The sequence below is a fragment of the Vombatus ursinus genome, unplaced genomic scaffold (assembly GCF_900497805.2).
Source record: "Vombatus ursinus unplaced genomic scaffold, bare-nosed wombat genome assembly UNPS02014794.1, whole genome shotgun sequence".
NCBI lineage: Eukaryota > Metazoa > Chordata > Mammalia > Diprotodontia > Vombatidae > Vombatus > Vombatus ursinus.
Genome location: NW_020954572.1, coordinates 831,053 through 856,826, shown reverse-complemented (window position 1 = coordinate 856,826; position 25,774 = coordinate 831,053). Strand labels below are relative to the sequence as shown.

Here is a 25,774-nt window from a genome sequence, read left to right as displayed (position 1 = left end):
GTGCCAGGATCAGGACTAAGATTCACCCCAAGACTCATCAGGATTAAAACCACCACTCCTTTCCTAGAGCGATGCTGATTTGTCAAGGGCATGGCTTCTGAGAAGTGGGACACTCAACCTAGTCATGAACATAATGACAAAGATATTGTTTCTCAGGAGCAAACCTTACCCTGAGATGGGGAAAGAGGGTGAATTTCCAAGATGGCAGCAAGTTGAAAACCATTCGGAATAGACTAGCATGAAGAGCCACTTTGGGAAGACCTAGCTACCTACCTCATCCATAGAATTAGATGGACCATGTGATCACAAGCCTTCTATAGCATAACATCGTGGGCCCCATAGCAATGGACCTGCTCCCCCTCCTCTCCTTTTCTCATAAAAGCATCAGCCTGATTATTTAGTTAAGCAGAGAATGTATGTCTCTAATGGATATTAACATGTCCACAGTCAGCATTATAAAATTGTATTGTAAAGGCATTGTAAAATTCCTCTACTGGTCCTCTCCCTAATGGGAAGAGCCTTTGATTGTCTGGTCTTTTTCTTTCGAGGCCATGGACCCCTCAATCAGACTTGAATGTGCCATTTCCATTTAATAATAAAGGCTTCCTGTGCCCTACTTATCTTAGAAGAGGAACCCCTTTTTAGGGGTTTTAAGTATTGCAGTGCTGGAACCTATTTGTGCCATCAGTCAAAATAGGCAGACTTGTAGGTAACTCAGTAAATAGGAGCCATCAGTATACCCAGTTGGGAAATGTGGGTTTTCTGAAATTCAAAGAGTCCAGTAAAGTTCTGGGCTTCCTTTTTTTAGACTTTAAAGAAGTGAGCATCAGTAATTTGTTCTGGACTGTGTCTAGAATCATCTGGAGTTCTCCCACCCACAATATTTCTCATAATTTAATTGAGAATACTAGAACCTAGATTTTCTTAGAGTTTATCTCCCATCTATTGGCCGTTATGTGGGCCACCACAGGTCTAGGGCTTCTGCCACCATGGTCTTGTTTGACCTGGTCAACATTATGTCATAAATGTAGTAATGGGATCAATGTCCTTAGCAAGTGGGATCTCTTTCTGCCTACTGTATCATGGCGGTAGGAGGAAGAGTTCAGGTTGTCCTAAGGATGCTGAAGGTATACTGGACTTCTTCCTAGGTACAGGAGAACTGCTCCTGACTAGTCTCAGATACAGAAATAGAAAAAAAAAGGCAAAAAAAAAAAGTTAGCAAGTTTGACAATCCTATACCACCGATGTGGGATCTTGGTTACCTGATCCACCACATTAATGAGGTCAGAAACAACCTCAGCAATTGATGTAAAAAAGTTTTTTTCAACTCGCTCCTTCTAGTTCACTGTAATCTATCAGGTACATTTGCCTTCTTCACTGGCCACTCAGAATAAGGGAGAGGTGGTATATGAAAGTACTCTGGCCTCCTTTATCTCCATCACAAGGGAAGAAATAGTCTCCACACCCTCCCTAGGACCCAGAATTATTTGGTGTTAATAACATAGGATGGCTGAAGTAAATCCAAAAGTCTCTTTACTTGGCCCTACCCTTAATAACTGGCATAGAGACTGCTATGAGCACTCATATATTTACTGATTCCCCAAAACTCATGCTGCTGGTTTCCTTTGGTGTTCTGAACTCCAACCTTCTCAATGGGAACTAAGGTGCCCCTATGGACCTCTTGGAAATTTCCTAACAGTAATCTGGCTGCTAGTGTTCAGCAAATCCAAGTAGAGGTGGCGTAGAGCTTTAAAGGAAACTTTAGACTTAAGTGGGGCTGAAGGGCTCTTACTATGCCAGTGCTGGACACTTTTAGAAGTATCCTCGTAGACTGATAATCAACTACTTCCTTATCAACCCTATGTTTTAGGAAACATACCCAAAGTGTGTTACGGAAGACGTTGTCATCTTCAGCCATACTCAGAAGTCCTATTTCTACTAGCAGTCACATTTGTTCAGGTAGCCAATGTGGTTGTCCCAATCTCTTGCTCAGATTTCACCAGTTAGTCTGTCCATTTCTATATAGTGGTACATCATGGGAGGCCCATAGCTAAAACTTGTCACCATTAGGGTAGAGGACCACCCACAATGCAGGATCTAATTGCCTTTCCCTCCCCTATGCAGGCTGATCAAAGGGCATGAAGGACCCTGGGGTGTCTGTGTGTGATTGGGGAATGGGGCATCCCAAACCTGACTCTTTTAGGAATTTTATCCCCTCCTTGCATGCCCATGACCTTTCTGTCCCCACTGCATAACAGCATTCCCCTTTCACTTTGACTCTTAGTGAGTGCCATCAGTTATCCTTCTGCCCTCTAGCTTCTTATTCTTCTAACTACTGAATGAGTGTGGAGTTTACTTTAACTTTCCATATGCTAGTGACTCTGCTTTTCTAAGTCTGTTAGAAATAACCAAGAGGGGCAACTAGGTGGCACAATGGATAGAGCTCCAGCCTTGGAGTCAGGAGGACCTGAGTTCAAATCCAACCCCAGACACTTGATACTTATTAGCTGTGTGACCCTGGGCAAGTCACTTAACCCCCAACTGCCTCACCACAAAGAAAAAAAAAAAGAAGAAATAACCAGGGAATATCACCTTAGGCATTATCTTTATCCTCCAAGTATAGTTCCTTTAACATCTACTGGGCTAATCTGTTTGGCTCAATAGAGTTTTAATCTCTGTCGAATTGACTGAGTTTGCCTTTGGTAGCTACAGAGTGCCAGCCTCCTGCATGGATTCAGATTCTTATTCTTGTTTACTACCTATATGACTTTGAGGGAGTTGCTTAATCTTTTCTGGCTTCATGTTCCTCCTTTGTAACATGAGAGGCATGGACTAGACCTTGAGATCCATTCCAGCTCTAAATGTATTAGGTAAGTCATGTTATAGTGAGGATTCCTTTTTGGGTTGGACGGCTACTAAGGTTCCTTCCAACTCAAATTCCACGATTCCTATGAGTTTCATTTTTCTACTCGTATTGGTATTGACAGGGCCTACTACAGTAGGGTCAAACTGAAATAGAAACGTATCCCTGTGAGCTGCGTATTAGCCTACAAAACAATAAATTAACATTATCCGTGTTGTATTATATTCTATGTGTTTTGTTATACATTTTCCAGTTACAGTTTAATCTGGTTCAGGATATGCTTGAGTTTTGCTCGGCCTTACATCGGTGAGTTTGACATCTCTGATCTAGTGGAGCTAGGTTGCAAAATCACATGTTGCCAGCAGGGGCTGCTCTCTGACCCACAGTGTAGGCTTATAGATTTAGAGCTGGAAGGGGCCTTTCAAGACATTTAGTCCAGCCCCCCCATTTAACAAATGAGGTAATTTAAAGCCCAGGAAAATGGAGTGATTTACCCAAGGGCACACAGGCAAATAAGTAGTAGAGCACAAATTCAAACCCAAGTTCTCTGACTCCAAACCTAGACTTTTTTCCCACCATGTTACATTGCCTCTCAGTGAGAGGGTTCCTTATGTTAGAGGCTTCAGTCCTGTAAAATGAATGGAGGCTATACTTTTATCAGTTTTTCAAGTGGAGGACTTTCAAAATGAGTTTTTCTCTTAAATGAAGGATATTCTCTGTTTACAGGCATGACTAAGGAAAAATGAAATGCATTTAATTTCCCGGTGGGATATGATGAAATATAGTCAGTTCTTTTTTGGAATTGTTCCATTTACCTCTCTGTCCTCATCTTTCAGAGTGAATCATCCTTTAACTTAATATCTGAGAAATGTGACATCTTATCGATTCTTTGTGACCATCCAGAAAATAGGATTTACCAGAGGAAAATTCAGGTAAGGCTAAGGGTGTTTAAAACAAACAAGAAAAGGAATATTTATGTGCATTTCTGAGGACCTGTGATTTCATTGTATGAGGAACTCCCAGTGTGAAAACTCCCTCGGTAGATGCAGATTGCTGAGAGGTTAATTGATTTACCTGTAGTCTCACAGTAGTTAGCACATGTCTCAGGGAGAATTTGCACTAGGTCTTCCTGATTCCAAGGCCGTCCCTCAAGTCACTATACACTTCTCTATCTCTCTGTTTCTCTACCTCTCCCTCTCCTTCTCCCTGCTCTCTCTCTCTCTCTCTGTCTCTCTCTTCTGTTTCTCTTTCTCCTCCATCTTGCTCTCATATACACACACACATAATCTCTCTCTCTCACACACACACTTTCTCTCTGCCTCTCTCATACATACTGTCTCACACACATTCTCTCCCCTTCTCTCTTACACACACACACACACAGAGTTTCTCTCCCTCCATCTCTCTCATACACACAAACATACTCACTCTTTCTCTCACACACACTTTATCTCTCTCCCTTATCTCTCTCTCTCTGTCTCCCTCTCTCTCTCTCTCTCTCTCTCTGTCTTCCTCTCTCTCTCTCTCCCTCTGTCTCTCTCTCCCTCTGTCTCTCTCTCTCTCTCTGTCTCCCTCTCTCCCTCTTCTTCCTTTATCTCACACACTTTCTCTTTCTCTCATACACACACACACACTCTTCCTCTTTATCTTTATACTTTATCTTTATCCTCTTTATACAAATATATATGATCCTATATGGGTGTGTGCATATTTTTGACTGGATCTGTGATTTCATCCATGTTAACACACCATCTGCAGTTTATGGCCTAGAGAATCCCCTGAGGTATGGAAGAAACTAAGTGACTTGCCCATCAAATGCAGGACTTACTCTCCCTCTCACTCTTACTCACACTCACACTTTTCTCAAGACTTCAAGGACTATAGTGCTTGTGGTTTAGGGTAGTATGAGAGGAAAAGAAAGTCCCCAGGTTAAGTTGCAGACAATATCCAGAGGTAAGAATAAGTTCCTCACAAAAGACTGGATCAATTTTCTTTACTGTGTAACCCTTAGTCAATTACTTAACCTTTCTAAGCCTCTGCTGCTTCATTTATAAAATGGGGACGATAATACCCAGCCATACTTACCTCATAGAGTTTTTGCAAGAATCAAATGAGATAATGTACATAAAACAATCTGAGGGCAAGTAGGTGGCACAGTGAATAGAGCACTGGCCCTGGAGTCTGGAGGATCTGAGTTCAAATCTGACCTCAAACACTTGATACTTACTAGCTATGTGACCCTGGACAAGTCACTTAACCCTAACCCCAATTACCTGGCCAAAAAAAAAAAAAATCCAATCAGCTTCCAAAGAGATTTCAGTTAATTTAAGGGCAGCTAGGTGGTGCAGTGGATAGAGCATGAGCCCTGGAGTCAGGAGGACTTAAGTTCAAATTCGGCCTCAGACACTTGACACTTACTAGCTGTGTGACCCTGGGCAAGTCACTTAATCACATTGCCTAGCCAAAAACAAAACAAAACAAACAAAATACCCCCACAAAACAAAAAAACAATCTGCCAACATCAAAATGCTATGTAAACATCAGCTATTATCATTATGATTATTACTTTTTAATCTAAAACTATGTCTTTCTTTCCCCAGGAACTCAGCAAAAGATTTTCTGCTCTACGAAAAACAAAAGGGGATGGGAATTGCTTTTACCGAGCTTTGGGTTATTCCTACTTAGAATCACTTATTGGAAACAGTAGAGAAATTCTCAGGTAAATTACTTTGTGGATTCTTCCTTGTTTACACATTGTATCCTCTGTGTAGAATATAAGCTTTCTGAGGGCAGGGATTTCTTTTGTTTGTTTTCTCTGTGTCTCCTAATACAATCCTTTGCACACATTAGGCACTTAGTGTGCAAAGTTGTTACATCAGTATTATATTGGATTAGATTGGATTGGGTTGGAATGGTAGTAAATGCAACACTTGATCAAACCAAAAGACCATAAGCTCTAAACTCAGCTATTTCAGTGGCTTCAATGGTTTTCTCTTTGTTTGGTTCAGCCCATATTCAGAAAGTAATGGTTAATCTTCGGGGTGTGCTGGAGCAAGCTCAATACTTGTGAGAGCTGATTGTTAAATTTCCATTGTGTGCATTTATACCTTAGAAATCAACAAAAAGCTACAAATCAAGGCTTTATTTATTGCTTTGTTGATATGTTGATACATGGAGACTTTAAGAGCATCTAGGTAGCACAGTGGATGGAGTACCGGCCCTAAAGTCAGGAAGACTTCCGAAGTTCAAATGTGACCTCAGACACTTAGTAGCTGTGTGACCCTTGGCAAGGCACTTAAACTTGTTTGCCTCAGTTTCCTTATCTGTAAAATGAGCTGGAGTAGGAAATGGAAAACCATTCCAATATCTTTGCCAAGAAAACCCCAAATGGGATCATAGAGAGTCAGATATGACTGAAGCGACCGAACAACAACTAGACTTTAAAAAATGTTGGAGAAAATATTAATGATAAAGAGTAAACTTAAAAGTGTGTCCAACATACTTTTTTTCCCCGGAGAGAGCTGATTATTAAACATTTACTAGCACACACCCCTGATTAGAATCCTTGAAGGTGACTTCTAACAGCAAGAGATATTAAACAATGGAACAGGGGCCTAAGAAGCTGGGTTCTCATCAAGTCACCACCTTGCTAGGCCTTAATTTCCTCATCTGTAAGATGATCTCTAATGAACCCCCCATCTCTAACCTTTTCCATATTGTGTTCTGTCTACCTTCCAGTTCTTGTATTCTATGTTCTAGGTTTCCTTTTTGTTCTTACACCCTATGATTTCATATGTCTATGGAATCACCTTTCTTGGTGGCCTTGAAATCTGCTCCCAGCTATGGTTTAGGTATGGTGCTACTTGGAGACAAGGAGACTGAATAAATATCTTTCCCAGGTGCCCCAACTGATTCACTGACCAGGTCCAAACTAGCAAAAATAGATTGTTTTAGGACAGTTAACAAGAGAATTCAAGCCAGAACAAAACCCAAAAAAACTTCCATGACAGGAAGTATTCAAGCAGAAGTAGGTTAACCATTTAATGAGTGATTATAGAGATTCCATCTCTCTTTATTGGTATAATGGATAGGGTGCCAGACCTGGAGTCAGGAAGACCCACATTCAGATCCAGCCTCAAACACTTCCTAGCTCTAAGACCTTAGGCAAGTCATTTAACCTCTTTCTGCCTCATTTGTAAAAAATAATAAGAGTAGCACCTACCTTCTATCCTTGTTGTGAGGATAAAGTGTATAATATTTGTAAAATTATTAAATTTTTATTATTAAAAGTATTAAAATTTTAATTATTAAAATAATTAAAATTAAAATTTATTAAAAATAAAATTTGTAAGATGCTTTTCAAACCTAAAAGTGCTATATAAATGCTTGTTGTTATTATTATTGTTATTATTATTATTGTTATTATTATCTTTATTTAATTTATGTTACCTGGATCTGATCAGACATGGCCTTAAACATAAAGGAAGTAGACGCCCACCTTACAATGTGACCTGAAGACTACTTGGACATCCCCTTGCCTCAAAATACTGCATGCAAATCACAGTTGTAGAGCTGGGAGAGACCTAAGAAACCATCTAGACTGGCCCCCTCATTTTACAGTTGAAGAAACTGAGGTCTAGGAAGTTAATGACTTGAGCAAGGTCACACAAGGTACAAACATCAGAGGTGGGATTTGAACCCACTTCGTTGGAATCTAGAGCTAGCAGTCTTTCCACTTACTATATTACACTCGTTCCCCACCTGCCTGTGGAGCTATCATAGATACCTAAAATACCACCATTAGGGCTCTGTTCCAATGAAGATCTACCTCTTCCCCCCAAGTGATATTCATAGAATCATAGATGGGACCTGCAAAGTCATCTAGTCTGACCCTTTCATTTTTTACATATGAGGAAACAGACCAGGAAGGTTAAGCCACTTTCCAAGGTCACACCAGTAATATAATGGCACCACCTTTACTTGAACCAAAGTCCTCTGATTCTGCCTCCAAAATTGTCTTCTACTGTACATGTGAGTTTCTTAGCTCCTTTCCAATCCCAGAGTAGTTTTGCTAGGGGGGAAGGATGGAATGACTAAGAGGCTTCTGGGGTGAGGATATGGAAGGGAGAACTTTTCCTCTTTCACCATTTTGTTAGCCTGGATCTTATTCTCCACCATACTCAGGCTCATAGTAACACAGTGTTGGAAGGGAACTCAGAGGTTTTCAAGCTTTCTAGCTCAAGTCACATCCAAAACATGAATCTTCTCTGTAACGTCCCTGCCAAGTGATCATCTAGCCTCTATCATTAATTCTTTTTTTTTTTTTCCTTTTTTTAGTGAGGCAGTTGGGGTTAAGTGACTTGCACGTGGCTAGAAAGTATCATGTGTCTGAGGCCGGATTTGAACTCAGGTCCTCCTGATTCCAGGGCCAATGCTCTATCCACTGCACCCCTAGCTGCCCCTTCCATCATTAATTCTTAAGGTAGCCCATTCTATTTTAGGGCAGTGCTTATCACTAAGAAGTTCTTCCTTTTAATGAACTGAAATCAGCCTCCTTATAATTTATTCTTTTTATTTATTTTTTTTATTTATTTTGGTGGGGTTTTTTTTTCTGCTTTTTGCTAGGCAATCGGGGTTAAGTGGCTTACCCAGGGTCGCACAGCTAGTAAGTGTTGTATGTTATGTATCTGAGATCAGATTTGAAATCAGGTCCTCCTGACTCGAAGGCTGGAGCTCTATCCACCGCACCGCCTAGCTGCCCCTAATTTCTTCTTTTTAAAAGAAAGTTCTCTACATAATTTTCAACCATTAGTCTTAGCCATGCTAAATAAGACCAATCCCTTTATTACTTGATAGCCCTTCAGATAACTGAAATCCACAAGTACAAACTGCCCTCCCTGTTCTCCTCTACCAGTCTTTCCTTCTCCATACTAAATATTCCCAATTACTTCACTGGAGAGGATGGTTTTGAGTCCTGTTTGCTGTCCTGTTCACCCTTCTCTGAACACACTATAGTGTTTTAATACCTTCCTCTGAACACATTACAGTGTTTTAAAGTCCCTTCTTTTTTTTTTTTTTTTTTTTTTTAGTAAGGCAATTGGGGTTAAGTGACTTGCCCAGGGTCACACAGCTAGTACGTATCAAGTGTTTGGTCTGAGGCCAGATTTGAACTCAGGTCCTCCTGACTTCAGAGCCGGTGCTCTATCCACTGCGCCATCTAGCTGCCCCTCAATGTCCCTTCTAAAACATGGCACTGAGAACTGAACCTCATATTCCAGATGGAGTTTGACCAGGTCAGAGTGATGATACTGTCACCTCCCCAGTCCTAGGCACTATTCTTCTCTTAATGTAACTATATCCCATTTGATTTTTTAGATTGCCATTTGTAAAAGACCTATGACTAAATCATGGGGAGAGGAGGCCACAGGTCACTAGAGTTAGTTCAATAGATTGTTCCATCAGGAAAAGACCTTAAAGGATATCTGGTCCACAGAAAATTTGCTCAAGCTTGCAGTCCACTAAAACTTTTAGCTCTTTTTTTTTTTTTAAACCACATTTCTCCTATCCTGTAGTCATGTGGTTGATCTTTTTGACATTGAATGCAATACTTTACATCTATCTCTGTTCAGTTTCATCTTACTAGCTTCAGCCCACAACTCGCAACTCTTGAGATATTTTTGGATCCTATATTTGTGGGCTCACTGGAAAAGACTCTAGTATTGGGAAAAAATTAAAGGAAAGGTTAAAAGAAAAGAGGACAGCAGAGGATGAGATAGGTAGTGTCATGGAAACAATAAACATGAACTTGGACAGAATTCAAGAGATAGTGGAGGATAGAAGGGCCTGGTGTGCTATAGACCATGAGGTCACAGAAGAGTTGGACACAACTGAACAAAAACGACGTTTGTGGTCCGTTGTATTGGTTTCCACTCTTGAATTTATGTTTTCTGCAGATTTGATGTATACTACTTTAATCCAAGTCACTAATAAAAATGTTAACCTGGACAGGATTAAAGACAAATGTCTCCAGGAGAGGAAAGAAGAGCTCATAGAGTCGGCGTAGAACTCTGTAGTGGTTTTTTTTCTGAAACATACCACTAGGTGGCATGATCCTCCCCCATATTTGGCACCCCTGAACCTAGGTGTTTACCTAGTTTATTTGTGACTTCTGAAGAGGAAAAGAACACAAAACATCCAAAACAACCTGTTCAAAGTTATTAGAAACCAAACCTGAAGAGCCTGCTTTGCACATCAACCTATTTAAACCCCAGGAGAGAACAACAAAGTCTCAAGTTTTCCCAAAGGGAGAGCTTTGAAAGGAAAGAACTGATAGAAAATCCTAACCAATAGTGACTTTCTATTAGGAAGTATTTGGGATGTTTTTAGAGGTGGGGTGCCACATGCTCCACAGACTTGCTCCAGCATCCCTTTTGTTACTTTGGGGAGGAAGAAAAACTGTGGGATTGAGACAGAAGATGAGGAAACATTGGGAAAATATGGCTGTGACACCTAACTTGTTATGGGGCCATGGGTAACTCTGCATTTCAGTACCCTCATCTGAAAAATGGGAATAATATTTTGCACTACCTACCTCATAAATATGTAAGGAAAGTATATTGGAAAGCTTAAACAGCCTAGATGAATGTGAATTATTGTTACTGTCATTCCATAATTGTTCCCTTCAGTGGCTGTTTCTGTAATTGGGAACATGAGCTACCTTTGGTGAGAGTAGCCCCTGACCTGTCTTCCATTTATAGAGATATGAGATGGAATAATAGTAGGAACATTGTGAGCCTCCGATAAGATAATGGATGTAAGGCACGTTGCAAACCTTAAAACCCTACAGAAATGCCATTATTATTTTACCGTCATCATCATCATCATCATCACCCTATGTCACCTGGCCTCCAATCTGGTAATAACTTCATTCCTTGAACCTTCTACTTCACTTCTGCTGAGCTCAAACAATATTTGTAGAGCAGTACAGGAGTGTGCTGATAAATGTTTAACAACCAATCTCTCCAGAGGGAAAAAAGAAAAGTATACACCCAGGCACTCTTTAAATTTCATTTACATTATTATCACTTTCTTAAGTCTAGATAATCAACAAAACAATAAATCTAGCCTTGATTTGTATCTTTACTGGTTTCTGAAGAGTAAATTGTTCATGCTAAAAATTTAACAATAGCTTCTTAGAGCCGGCTCCAGCGCACATCCATGGATAGCAGAGCCCAAGATGCTGGAGAAATTGCATGTAGAGAGTACACCTGATACTTTGTTCACTGACCTCTAATCTTTAGGTTCAATCCCTTTCAGGTTTAAGGAACGTGTGCTACAGACCCCAAAAGACCTTTTAGCTGCTGGCTTTGAAGAACACAAATTCAGAAACTTCTTTAATGCTGTAAGTAGTCTGTGAACCAACCACCCAAATATCCAGATCAAAATACAGACAGGAGAGCAGGACAGTGGTACTAAGAGAGCATGAAGGTAGTAACTGTGTTATCATGGTCAAGTCAGTTAGATTCTCGGAGCCTTGGTTTCCTGCAAAATGGAGATGAGGCTTAGGAGAGGAACTTATATCCCTAACAAGACCATCAGCCTTTCTCCCGCTATGAGGCTGCATGCAGACAGCTTGTGCCTCTGGGCTGTTATTTCTAACCTGACTTTTATACTGTGGCTATAGAACCCATTATGTTGATAGGTGGAGCAAGGGAGCCAGATGACACCACTTTCTGTCCAAGCTGATTAGATTGGGGGAGTCAGTCTGTGTGGCTTTCCCTATTTTTGTTCCCCTGTATATTTGCCCCAGGGGAGGTCTCATCTGTGAGCTCATGCTGTGAGCTACCTGAGGACTTGGTACCTAAGGACGGGAAGATATATCACCAGGTCAGCTACAAGTGTGACCTTGACAGTATCATCTAAGACCCCTATTCTATTGGATAGGTCTATGTCTGAAGTTGTGGGATTCTGAAATTGTATACTTCTACCTGGAACCTTCCATCAGAAACCCTGACCTCTAGGTACTATCATCTTGATGGTTAGAATAGGGGAATAATTAGTACAATTAATGCATGAGTTGGTGAAGACAAAGGAAGGAGAGGTAGCCCACCCTGCCATCCACCGTGTTCCTCCTGATTGTGGGTCCCACCCCTTCCAAAGCCCCAGAGTACCTGGATGTTCCTTCTATAAGTAAGAGCCCAAGGAATAGGGGAACATTTACTGTGTTCCCAGTCCATATTTATGGGCATGAGGGAGCCTCCACATATCATAGAACCCTGAACCACTCAATTCAATGATCATGGCAGCCAGAGGGGCTTTTGAAGGGTGGCTCTCTCCCATTCTTTCTCCTCTCCTGCCCCACACACCTATTTTTAAAATAGTGAATAATGTGTTCCATGGGATTGGGAAATAGACAGTAACCGTTCACATTTTTATTTTTTTATTAGCAAGTTTTGAATTCCAAATTCTATCCTTCCCTTCCTCCCTCCCCTCCCCACTCCCTGAGATGGTAAGCAATCAGATATAGGTTATACATGTGCAATTATGTAAAACATTTCCAAATTAGTCATTTTGTAGAAGAAAACTCAAAAAAAATGAAAGAAAGTGAAAAATAGCATGCTTCAGTCTGTATTCAAACAATGTCACTTTCTTCTCTGGATGCAGATAGTATGCTTCATCATTAGTCTTTTGGGGTGTCTTAGATCATTGTGTTACTGAGAATAGCTAAGTCATTCACAGTTCTTCATAGTACAATTTTGCTGTTACTGTGGACAACGTTCTCCTGGTTCTGTTCACTTCACTTTGCATCAGTTCATGTAAGTCTTTCCAGGTTTTTCTGAAATCATCCTGCTTGTCATTTCTTATAGCACAACAATATTCCATTACAATCATATACCACCACTTATTCCCTAATTGATGGGCATCCCTTCAATTTCCAATTCTTTGCCACCACAGAAAGATAGCTCACATTTTTAAAAAGCAGTATATTATGCTACTACAAGATAACAGTACTATTATCCCCATTTTGTATATGAGGAAACTAAGGTTCATAGAATTGAAATGATTTGTCTGGGTTCATAGACAAGAGAGCAGCCCATCTCTACTATAAAACACCCTAGAATAGATAAAATCATGACTTGTGGCTTACATTTGCTAAGCGCAGGGGGAAATATGAAAAAGGAGAGCAGAGAGCAGTCTTCTTTCTCTACTTTAAACAAAAGGGAACTGAAGTGTGTGTGTGTTAGTTGGCCAGAGTTGATCAAAGATGTGCAGGGTGTAGGTCTGCCTATGTGAGGGCGGCCATCGAGGAGATAATCCAAAATTATAGACAATCCTTTTTTTGTTGTTCTTTGTGGTTGCAGACATGTGGGGCAGCTAGGTGGCACGGTAGATAGGGTGGATAGGCCTGGAGTCAGGAGGATTCATCTCCTGAGTTCAAATCCAGCCTCAGACACTTACTAGCAGTGTGACCTTGGACAAGTCACTTAACCCTGTTGGCCTCAGTTTCCTCATCTGTTAAATGAGTTGGAGAAGGAAATGGCAAATCACTCCAGTGTCTTTGCCAAGAAAACCCCAAAATGGTGTCACGGAGACTCGGAAAAAAAGGACTTAATAACAACAAAAAAAAGAGACAAGTTGGTATAGTGGATAGAGAGCTGACCTCCAAGTCTAGAAGACCTGGGTTCAAATCCTACTTCTGACACATGCTGGCTGTGGCACACAGCCATTCATTTAATCTCTCAGTGCCCCAGACAACTAATACTATACATTGCAGAGAAGGTGGTGATCTACATTGATAGATAAAATTTGTCACTGGGAGCACCTTACCCCAAGGAAATCACAGATTTCCTTAAATCTTAAAAAAAAAAAAAAGTTTGATTTTGGAATACACTTAGTCTCCATCCTTTTCCCCCATGTTTAGCAAACTCTATGACCCAGTGCTGTTGCTGGGTAATGTGTGTGCCTAAGCTCTACGTTGCTAATTCAGTGGCATCTCCATGGTTGAGAGAGCTAGGGAAACCTAGTAGGTCCTGGAGAGTATTTATGGCCAGAATTGCCCTATGTTAACATTCTAAAGTAGGGGAATGATGAAGCACTGAGCTCTAACCCAGGCAGGCTTGAGACTGTCCTGTAGAAGTGGCCGAGTTTCATTTCCCTTATGGGCATGGGAAAAAGTGAATAATCCAAAGAGGGGAAAAAAATTCTACAGTTGGTGTATAGTTTAGGACCTCAAGGTGTCTTAGATGTCAGGACCTGAGTTCAAATCCTAGTACTGCTACTTATTATGGAAGCTGCTTCTCTTTCCTTGGCCTCAGTTCTGTCAGTTATAAGATGAGGCAGTTGGACTAAATAATCTCTACAATCTAGTTGTAAATCTACCATCCTGTGACCCTGGGCCTGAAACTCAGGCTGACACAGCCTCTCATTTCACCCCATCTTCCCTCTTCTGACCTACACCTTGTTTGATGCCGCATTACCACTGCCTCCAGACTAGCTGGGCCATGGAGAGAGGAAGTCCCAGGTCCTAAATGTTAGAACTATAGAAATTTGGAGCCGGGAGAGACATTAAAACAATGATGTCAAATTCAAATAGAAAAGGGGGCCACTAAACTACATAAAGATCCTTGTGAGCACATATTGACTTAGACAACCACATATTAACATTATCTATGTTTTATTGTGTTTTAATTTACTTTATTAAATGCTTCTCAATTATATTTTAATCTGCTTTGGGCCACATTCACGTGTATTGTGGCTGTAGGCTGTGCATTAAGACACCTCTGCCTTAAGATATCAAATATCAGAGCTATAAGGAATACTTAGAGACTTCATCTCAGTTTATGTTTCCCAACTGGCAATCTTTTTAAAAAAAAATTTTTTTTTTACAAATCTGTAAAGCATTTACTATGAAAATTACTCTTTTTACCCATTAACTTTCAAAAACTGGCTCTTCCTGCTCCTTGTGTCCTGCTCCTCTCTCCCACACCCATCCCCAAACTCTCTGGACCCTGCCCCCCCCGAGCCTTTCAGAATCACCCCACAGCAGTTGTGGGGGACAGAATAATGCCCAGTAGAGAATGTGGACATTTATGCTTCTCAGGATTGTTTGGTATATGAAACACTAATTCAGTCGCACGGCTAGTCAGCCATACCTCAGAGGTATGCTTTCCTGCCTCAGGTTTTAACTGTTTCTGTGTCTGAAATATTCTCCCTTTCCCCCTCCCTCTCTGCTTGTTGACTTTATGCCCACCCTTTATAGCTCAACTTACTTGTTACCAGTTTCATGAAGCCTTCTCTGATTTCCTTCCCCTGAGCCCCTGTTAGTAACATCCTTTCTGCATTCAGATCCCAAATAACTCCTCTCTTTGGAGCTAATGCATTGTCTTTGTGTCATAGAATAGGAGTGTGTGTGTAAACAATCAAAGAACTTAGGCTGTTGAGGAACTTAGAAATCACATTTTACAGATGAGTAAACTGAAATCCACAGAGGGAAATTTAAGGTCCATGAAGGCAGGAATTTTTATCTCAATTGTGTAGCTAAGGCAGTCTGTCACAGATTGCTACATGCAGGAAACAATAAATGTTTGTTGAAGTTTTAACATTTTTAAGCCCAAGGAACTGGACTTAGAAACACACAATAACCTAGTTTTCTAAACCGATTGTGACTTCAGGGTGGGGGGTGGAGGTAATGAGGCATTTTATAGTAGAAAGAATACTGGACTGAAAATTAGGAGGCCTGGGTTGCCTTTGGCTATACCACACACTAGCTCTGAGAGCTGGGAAGGGCCACTGGGTGGAAAAATGGATTGAGTGCTGGGCCTGGAGTGAGAAAGGCTCATCTTCCTGAATTCAAATATGGCCTCAGACATTTATTAGTTGTGTGACCCTGGGCAAGTCATGTAACCCTGTTTGCCTCAGTGTCCTCTTATGTAAAATGAGCTGGAGAAGGAAATGGCAAACCACTCCAGTATCTTCACCAAGAAAACCCAAAAATGGAGTCATGAAATGTTGGACACAGCTGAAAATGACTAAACAACAAAAGCTCTGGGAAACAATTATAGTAACATTAATATAAGGCTTTGAGGTTTACAGGGTTGTTTTTTTTTTCCACACAGGATCTCATTTAATCCTTATAGTAACCTTGGGAAGATAGGTACTATCATCCTCATTTTACAGGGGAGGAAGCAGACTCAGAGAGTTTGAGTGACTTGCCCATTGTCACAAAGCTAATAAGTGTCAGAAGTAAGATTTGAACCCAGGTCTTTTGACTCCAAATCTAACAACAGTCTTTTCATTATACTAAACTGCCTTGACCTCTCAGGACCTCAGTTTCCTCATATCACATATAATATGTGATAGTTGCTGTAGTTTCTTGGGTCCCTTTCAATTCCAACATTTCTATATTCTAAGTTTCCTTCCCATTTCAACATCTGGGAAGCCAATAAGTTCATAATTAGTAAACAAGCATGTAAGTAGGTTCAAATTTCTCCAGAACCCGTGACTGACTTACAGTTTGGGGATGGGGGTTGTTCTGGAGTATGTGACTTTGGACTGACCTGAAATAATAACAAAGTATTTCTAATTCATTATTTATTTTGTTCTGGGGAAATAGCAGCTTAGAGGTTATTATGAGTAATATAATTAATATATAATGTGTTATATAATTAATATAATATGTAATAATGTATAATATAATTGAAATACACGATAATATAATATGTAATAATTAATATCAGCTTGGAGGTTATTATAATTCATCAACTCAAGGGCCTGAAAAAGAAAAGCCTAGGCTCAGGAATAATGAATTCTTGTGTGTTCTATTTGTTCTTAACTGCCCTGGCCTTAGTTTTACAGCTTGGTTGAAATGGTGGAGAAAGATGGCTCTGTTTCCAACTTGCTGAAGGTTTTCAATGACCAGAGCTTTTCTGATCGAATCGTCCAGTTCCTTAGGCTTCTCACCTCTGCGTTCATCAAGAACCGGGCAGATTTCTTCAGGCATTTCATTGATGAGGAGATGGATGTCAAAGACTTCTGTGCTCAAGTAGGTTTACCCCTTTAGTAGCAGCCAAGGGAGAGTCTTAGATGCAGCTATGTTCACTGTTTGTATCCAGAGGCAGACCTGGGAGAATATTGACCTCTGCTCCTGTACCCAGTGCCCTCAATGTCCCTCAGGGAAGAAAGAGTCATCCTGAGAGTCAGGGAACCTGGATTTGAGTCCTGGATCTGACACTGCCTAGCTGTGTAACCTTGAGCGACATACTTTGATATAGAGGCCCCCTTCTAGTTCTAATACATTGTGAGCCCAGAGAGAAGAGGGCAGGAACTATCTTATTTATACTGTTTATCTGTCACAGCCAAGTAATACAGAATTTGGCAGGCAGTCAAAAAATAATACATGTTTATTAAAGTTTTAACAGTTAAAAGCCTATTTTAAAGACGGCTCGGTGATGTAGTAGATGGAGTGCTGGGCCTGGAGTCAAGAAGATTCATCTTCATAAGTTCAAGTCTGGCCTAAGACCCTAGCTGTGTGACCCTGGCCAAGTTATTAACCTTGTTTGCCTCAGTTTTCTCATTTGTAAAATGAGCTGGAGAAGGAAATGGCAAACTACTCCAGTAACTTTGCCAAGAAAACCTCAAATAGGGTCATGAAGAGTTGGACGTGACTGAAATAACTGAACAACAACATTTATATAACTCATACTATGTGCCAGGCTTTGAGCTGAGCACTTTACAATTATTTTAATCCTCACCATAACCCTGGGAGGTAGGTGCTATTGTTACCCGCATAATACATAATAATAAGGAAATAATAATAATAAAAATAAATATTAAATAAATGTAAATAATACATAATAATAAGGAAATAATAGTAATAAAAATAAATAATAATAAGGAAACTGAGGCAAACAGAGGTTAAGTGACTTACCCAGGGTCACAAAACTAGTATCTGAGGCCAGTTTTGAACTCAGATCTTCCTGCCTCTAGGCCCAGGGCACTATCCACTATTATCGTTACTGTTTTCTGGGCTACTCAGTAAAGTGCATAGGTGGTTATTTCTCCCTATCTTGGATGGGTTTTGGCAATCCATTCTTTTATCTCACATGGCACTAATTCTCTCCTATGACTGGCCATATATTATCAACTGCAGTGTGGGCTAGTGTGTCCATGGAATAAAGCAAAGCTGATCAGTTACTGGGGAATCAACCCCCCCGAACCCATTCCTGATCCCCCTAATGTCTTGTCCTGTCTCTCTGAACACCGTTCTCTCGTTGGTGTCCGCAGGAAGTGGAGCCCATGGCCACAGAGTGCGATCATGTTCAGATCACGGCTCTGTCTCAGGCACTGAACATTCCTCTTCAAGTTGAGTATGTGGATGAAATGGACACCGCACTGAACCACCATGTATTTTCCGAGGCTGCCTGCCCTTCCGTTTATCTACTTTATAAAACATCACACTACAACATACTTTATGCAACTGATAAAGTGGGTTAATTTTAGGCCCTGCGGTGTAGAGTGTCACACGACAGGACTCCATTCTAATAGAGCATTCTGGTTTTGTTTTTTTTTTTAATGATTTAGATGTTTCATTAGCTAGAAGGAAATGTACAGCCTTTGGGGACACATCACTTACAAGGTTGTCCCCAGGTTCTGTATTGGGTGATGCCAATTAACCCACAGAAAGGCTGCTTTTTACCTCATCTAGATCACCTGTCATTGACTGACTTCTGATAACATTAATAATGTTTGTTTTGGCTACGGACCAAATGTTTTCCACCTCCGACTGGGTAAATGGTGTGAGAAAAGAGCACTTGATGAGCAATCGGGAGACCTGGGTCGGAATCCTGGCTCTGCCACTCACTTGATGCCCATTTTTTAACAAATCATTGGCTCTCTGGAGCTCAGTATCTGCATCTGTAAAATGGGGCAGGGTGGGTGAGTAAGCAGATGTTGAAGATCTCATTTTTCCACTTCTTAATATTATGTGGACTATAGCTGTTCACCAAAGGTAATCCTTCACAAGAAGAGACAGGGAAAATTGTTTCCACATATGATATTTTGATTGCTAGAGCCCCCATCAGAGCCAAATCAGTTTAGGATCATTAGATTTAATGTTGAAAGGGCCACCTACCTGAAATCATATACTCTGGGATCTGGGAGTTCTTATCCTGGGGTCCATGGATAGATTTTTAGGAGGATTGTGAATTTAAATGAGAAAAAATATTATGTGTTTATTTTCACTAACCTCTCACCGACATTTAGCATTTCCTTCAATTTATCTTTCTTATTCTGAGAATAGGTCTGTGTGCTCCACCAGACTGTCAAAACTGTCCATTATATAAAAAAGGTTTAGAATTGTACGGATAGGAAAACTGAGGCCCAGAAAAGTCAAATGACTTGCCCAGGGTAAAAAGGGCAGAGCTAGAATGTAAACCCAGTCAAGTCTCCTAATGCCAAAGCCAGAGCTCTTCCCACTGATTGGTTAGTGGTCTGACATCACCTTTTATTTAAGCTGAATGGCCAGTTCAACCAGGAGGAGCCACTGAGCAGGCATACACCATAGTATGTACAAACAGAAGAAATTAGGCCTGTGGTGGAGTCTGCCAAGCTAGGCGTCCTTATCTCTTCAACAGTGTATCTGTTTTGATTTGAAAATCAGCTTGAGAGCACAATGAAGAGCTACGCTCTCACTGGGCCCAAAGATATCCAAATTTCCAGGGGCAGTTGAGTCGAGAGCCCCGCCCCGCCTCCCCCCCCCATACTACAGCCTCTAACTGAGAACTAACTTGGTTTGTTTCTAAATCCTGCTCATTAGCATAGGACTGTAAAGTCCTATGGTGGCCCTTAGAGGCCATCACATCCATCGCTCCCCTTCTGCATATGAGGAAACTAAAAAGAAGTGATGTTTGCCCAATGTCACACAGCTAGTGTCTGAGTCAGAATTTGAACCCAGGCCTTCCTGACTTAGTTCAGTGCGCCCCACATACTTCACTATGGTACCTCTAAAACACAGCAACCATCATTTCCAGACAGTCTTCTATCTAAGTACTAACCAGGACCAACTCTACTTAGATTCTGAAAAAAGATGAAAATCAGGCATATTTGTCATCTAGCTCTATGTGTCTTCCTGACCAGCTCCCTTAACTCCCTTACCATTTCTGGCTTAGGAAACTGAAGCAAACCAATGAAAAATGGTGAGGAGGCAGCTAGGTGGGACGGTTGGATAGAGTGTTGGGCCTGAAATCAAGAAGACACGAGTTCAAATCTAGCCTCAGACATTTACTAGCTGTGTGACGCTGGCCAAGTCACCTCTGCCTGCCTGTTTCCTGGACAATAAAGTGGGAATCAAAATAGCACCTTCCTTCCAGGATTGTACAAATGAGAGACTATCTATAAAGTGCTTAGCACAGTGCCTGGCACATAGTAGGTGCTATATAAAATGTTATTTTAAAAAAAAAAAGGAACAGCACAAGAGACCAAATTTCAGCACTAAAGCTCCCTGAGAAGAGAGTCTGGTGATTAGCCCTTAGGAAAACATTGATTTGGGTTCACAACCTCCAAGGCCGGTAGTAGAAAGAATACTAAATGTGGAGTCAGAGGCACTGAATTCAAATTCTGCCCCTTCCTTTCTATTCTTAGGCAAATCACCACTTCTAGGCCTATTTCCTCATTTGTGAAATGAAAGGGTTACATGCTAGAATCTCACAGGACTGTTTTGTTTTGTTTTTGTTTCTTTTTACAGGGTTTTTGTTTGTCTTTTTAACTCTTCATCCTATGAAATCATAAGTAATTATCAAGTTTTCTTCCTGTCCCACTTTTTATACAACCAAAAAGAAAACTAGGCTAGGGGAGGGGGTGGGGGGGTGGGGCAAAAGAAGGGGGAGATTGGGGAGCAGAGTAAGAATGAACAACTAAGTGAAAACACCAGCTCTTCTGATAGGCACTGCTAGCAGCTGTGCCTTCTTCCGAAGGAAAAGAGGGAGAAGACTTCAGATAACATCATAGGACACTTCTACACCAGTTCTTAAATTTACAGGCCTTCCTCCCTCAGGTTCCAATTCTAAGGGGATTTTCAGGATCTGTTGGTGCTACTGTTGATGTCGTTGCTTAAAAAACAAAGCTTACTGTTTACAAGTGTAGTGCCAATGTTTGAACACTTGTTTGAAAACAATGTTCTACTTTCATTAAAGATATTTGGCTTCTTATGTAAATGAAAACGTGTTCGAATTTCACATGAGGAGCTCAGGTTCAGTCAGCACTTGTGAAATCATGGCACGAGAACTAATTATTTGTTCTTCACAGTGGATGGGACTCTGATCCATGAATTATATATTAACTGCTGTACCCTGTTTTCTGGACACCAGTGCATTGATCTGTATGTTAAAATGTTGTGGTAGTGAGAAAACATCCTTTGATGGATACACAGTGCCTAGCACATAGTAGGGTGCTTAATAAATGTTTATTGACTATCAACTATTATTGATGGGATTTTCCGATGTTATTTTTCACTGCCCGTTCCACAGACTAGCATTGTATTCAACCACCTCAAGTAGTAGGAGAAAACATCCTTTGATGATGCACAGTACCTAGCACATAGTAGGGTGTTTAATGTTTAATGACTGTCAACTATTATTAATAGGATCTTCCAACATTATTTTTCACTGCCCATTGCACAGACTAGCATTGTATTCAACCACCCAGCCAAATGAAGCCAAATGATCTGGTTCGTCTAAATAAATACTTAAAAATGAATAAATAAATACTTAATTTACTGAAGTATATAAAAACTCTGAACATTATTGTGTGATCTGCCACTTAGTCCTCTTCATCAGAACTCAAAGCAGCATGATTTTTATTTTTTTTAATGTTAGCATGTAAGTTCTCTGTTAGAAGTTATGCTGTGAATTTAGATGTATAATCTGCATGTCACACATAAGGAAACAGTTGTACAGGCAGACACCAGACAGAGAAAAAGAAAGTTGTTTTTATGTATTTTGTCCCAGGCAGGATCATATCTAAATGGTACTTGCCCACAGTCGGTATTTTGGGGAGTAATTTCACCTATGCGATCCTTTTTTCATTCCCCCAAAATTCAGGAAACAAACTCCTTGTAATCACCTGTTTTTTGCTCTTGCTTCTTAAGAATACTATTCTAGGGGCAGCCAGGTGATGCAGTCATTAGAGCACTGGTCCTGGAGTCAGGAGGACCTGAGTTCAAATGTGGCTTCAGACACTTGACACTTACTAGCTGTGTGACCCTGGGCAAGTCACTTAACCCCATTGCCTAGCCAATAAAAAAAAAAAGAAATCTGTTCTAATCCAAAGGGCTGTTTCTAAGTCAGTGAGAGAGCAAGTGCTATTGGGGGGGAGGGGAATCAATGGCTTTAAAGAACATTTAGGCAGCTAGGCAGCAAGGTGCATAGAGCTTTGGGCCTGGAGTCAGGAAGACCTGAGTTCAACTCCAGTCTCAGACACGTACTAGTTAATTGACCCTGGGCAAGTCACTTAATCTATGCCTCAGTTTCCTTATCTGTAAAATGGGGGATAATAACAGCACCTACCTCCCAAGGCAGCTAGGTGGATAAAGCACTGGGCTTGAAATCAGGAAGACTCATCTTCATGAGTTCAAATCCAGCCTCAGACATTGACTAGCTGTGTGACCCTAGGCATGTCACTTACCCCTGTTTGCCTCAGTTCCTCATGTACAAAATGAGCTAGAGAAGGAAAAGGCCAAACCAATCCAGTATCTTTGCCAAGAAAACCCCAAGTGGGGTCACGAAGAGTTGGTCACAACTGACAACACCACCACCAGGGTGGTTGTGAGGATCAAAGGAGAGGATGCTTGTGAAGCTCTTAGCACAGTGCCTGGTGCATAGTAAGCACTATATAAATGTTATTATTTACAAGCTCTGTGACCTTGGCGTAAGTCACCTCTCTGCGCCTCTCTTTCCCCTCTTTGTAAAATGGGGATATATTTTAGCCACTTACCTCATGTTTTAAGGAAAGCACTTTGTAAACCTAGAGAAAAATATGTGAGATATTAGGAGAAAATGAGAATTATGAATCAGAATTTTAACTTTAAAATATTCGGCATGGTTTGGAAATGCATACAGTCAGCACTTTTTGCCGGGGCAAGCTACCCAAATCAAAGAATATGGAAGCAAGTCTTGCCTTCAACATGACCCTCCTTAAGAAACTCTCCCTGACAATGCCACATTTCCACAGGGCAGTCTTTGGTTATAGGAACTGTGGGATGTTTTCCCCAGAAGTGAGAAGATGTGGAAGAGAGAACTGCAGTCAGGTATTAGAAGAGGGATTAGCCTCCCTGGCCCAGGAAAGCAGAACTAGGCCCGATGTAGGGTTGTTACAAGGAAGCATATTTTAGCTCGATATAAACAACACTTAACAATGAAAGCTTTGAAAGGTGGAACTGAAGGTCCCCATAAATTAACATCTGCCACCCCATATTCTGCCCTATCAAATAAATTTAATGATAGAACGCTGCTCCCCTTAGGATCGTGCTTTGCACCTGTGAGTGATGCTATCCCACCTTAACCCACGGGAACAAAAACTGGTTAAATCAGGGAGCAGGAGGGCAAAACCAAACTTTCCAGCCTTTTTGGTTTGGGTCTTCAGTGTGGCTTCACTGACTTAACATGAAGTGTTAGGAATTCTTGGAATGTTAAATAAGCCCATATTCAAACATGAGAACAAAAACCACATTCCAAAATGAAATAGATGATAATAATAGCCGCTCACGTTTCTACCCCATTTTATAGTTTACAAAGCACTTTCCTCACAACTGCCATGTGAGATGGGCATTTTACAGACGAAGTGACTTGTCCAATGCCGTGAAATTAGTGTCTTAGAGTCAGAAATAGAACCCGCTGCAGTATACAGAGGACTGGGTGCTGAGAGTAAATCCAGTCAAACCCCTCCTCAGCTCCACTATATTGATTGATAAGGAAAGTAGGACTCAAGGTGAGTGACATAATAATAATAAGACAAACTAGCATTTACATAGCATGTTAACATTTGCGAAGAGCTTTACATGTTATCTTGTTTGGGCTCCACAACAGACCCTGTGAATGAGGTAGGTACTTTTTGTTGGTCAGTCGTTTCAGTCATATCCAACTCTCTGGGACCCCATTTAGCATTTTCTTTGCAAAGATCCTGGAATGGTTTGCCATTTCCTTCTCTAGTTCATTTTACAGATGAGGAAACTGAGGCAAACAGGGTTAAATGACTTGCCCAGGGTCACACAGTGTCTGATTTGAACTCAGGTCTTCCTGGCCCCTGGTCTGGTGGTCTATATACACTGTGCTACCTAGAAGGAAGGTGCTATTATCCTCATTTACAAATGAAGAAACTGAACCTGGGAAAAAATTAAGTGATTTGCCCACAGTAACAAAGTATCTGAAACAGAAATTCACATCCTCCTGACTCCAAGTCCAGTGCTCTGACTTACTAGTAAGGAGTAAAGCTGACATTAAAATCTAGGTCTTCCTACGCCAAAACCAATGCTCTCCTTTACCAGGCTGATGCCATTTGGGATCCTCCCAGTCAATTGTTTCCCTTCACCACTGGCCCAAACAGGATGACCAGTGCTCCATATTTGATTTATGTAATACTTCAAAATTTTACATCCAGGTAAAACAATGCTTTCACCTTGATGACCCCTGCCTGACAACACCCTTGCAGGTTTCCCAGGTGTTCTGTCAAAAGCTTTTTTTTTTTTTGGTGAGCAACGTCCATTGCCATAACAACCTTTGTTCACCAAGTTGGCTATTTCTCCCTCTCGCATACCAGTCCTTCACGCCTGCCACTTTCTCTAATGAGTCAGGACTTCTAAGAGGAATGTTGTCGACTGGGCAGCTGTTGTGTAAGGTTTCAATCAGCTGTTCGCTGCAGATACTGTAGCCTCATTGGCTCATGTGCTGCGTGATCAATAAATAATCTTGGCAAGATTTGGAGTTCTCCCAAACGTCAGGGCTGAAAGGGTGCGGCCTGCTCAAGCTTGGATGAAACCATGACCTTAGGGGTAAACATCTCCCCAGTGGCTGAGCTGTCTTACAGCTTCATTTGCTACACACCATGGGGCATGGACCAAACCCTTGTAGGGGGTAAGTTAGCTGACTTCTGAATGCCTGTCCCCTTTTTTCCCTCTCTGAATAAAGCTCCTGGGCTGCTTGATGAATTATTTGTCTGCTAGACAAAGTATGTTAGATGATCAGCACTTATAAAATGGGTTCCCATTAAGAAATGATCTGGGTAATTAACAAAGTCTCAGTAATTCACCCAATGGTCTACTTTAGTATCCTAGGGTAACAGGACCACAACTGGGAGCCTTTGGAGTTTGAATCCTGGCCATATCACTCACTAGCTAGGTGACCTTCAGGAAGTCACTGTGTTGTTCAGAGCCTGTGTCCTTATCTAGCAAACAAAATAGCTACAAAGTCATTTCTAAGGTTACCTTTGCAGCTACTGTTTCTAAGCCTTGTCTACACAATGTTACTCTCGCCTGACAATGAACGCATGGTACCTGACACAGTCATGAGAGAAAGGTACCATGGAATAGCAGAATGGGCGTGGGACTTTTCATCAGAGAAACCTTGGGGTCCAGTCCAGACTCTATTGATGACTAGTTGTGGGATCCTGGAAAAACTGCATAACATTTATGAACATCAGTATCCTCATCTATAAAAAAGGCATGATGACCTCACTACCTATCTCACAAGGCTACTGGAAGGATCAAGCAAACAGATGGGAAGGGCTTTATGATGAAGCATTTATATGTCGACCCCCCAGAAGTTCATCCTCCAGGGATGCGTGGCAATGAGCCCGGGGTCTTGATGACTATGCCACCAGAGTGCACCAAGAAGTTTGGGCCTAGCACCGATCAGTCATCCCACC

General features: G+C 41.1%; 1 protein-coding gene across 1 annotated transcript in view; it reads left to right on the top strand.

The window, feature by feature from the left end:
* The window catches only part of OTUB2 (OTU deubiquitinase, ubiquitin aldehyde binding 2), a 28,386-nt gene extending 7,678 nt beyond the window's left edge, over nucleotides 1-20,708 (top strand). Inside the window, exons 2-6 of the mRNA XM_027869833.1 lie at nucleotides 3,700-3,795; nucleotides 5,464-5,582; nucleotides 11,180-11,264; nucleotides 16,710-16,904; nucleotides 18,146-20,708. Coding sequence (XP_027725634.1) covers nucleotides 3,700-3,795; nucleotides 5,464-5,582; nucleotides 11,180-11,264; nucleotides 16,710-16,904; nucleotides 18,146-18,355 — 705 coding nt within the window. The 3' untranslated portion in view covers nucleotides 18,356-20,708. The remainder of the gene's footprint in view (nucleotides 1-3,699; nucleotides 3,796-5,463; nucleotides 5,583-11,179; nucleotides 11,265-16,709; nucleotides 16,905-18,145) is intronic.
* The last annotated feature ends 5,066 nt before the right edge of the window (nucleotides 20,709-25,774 follow it).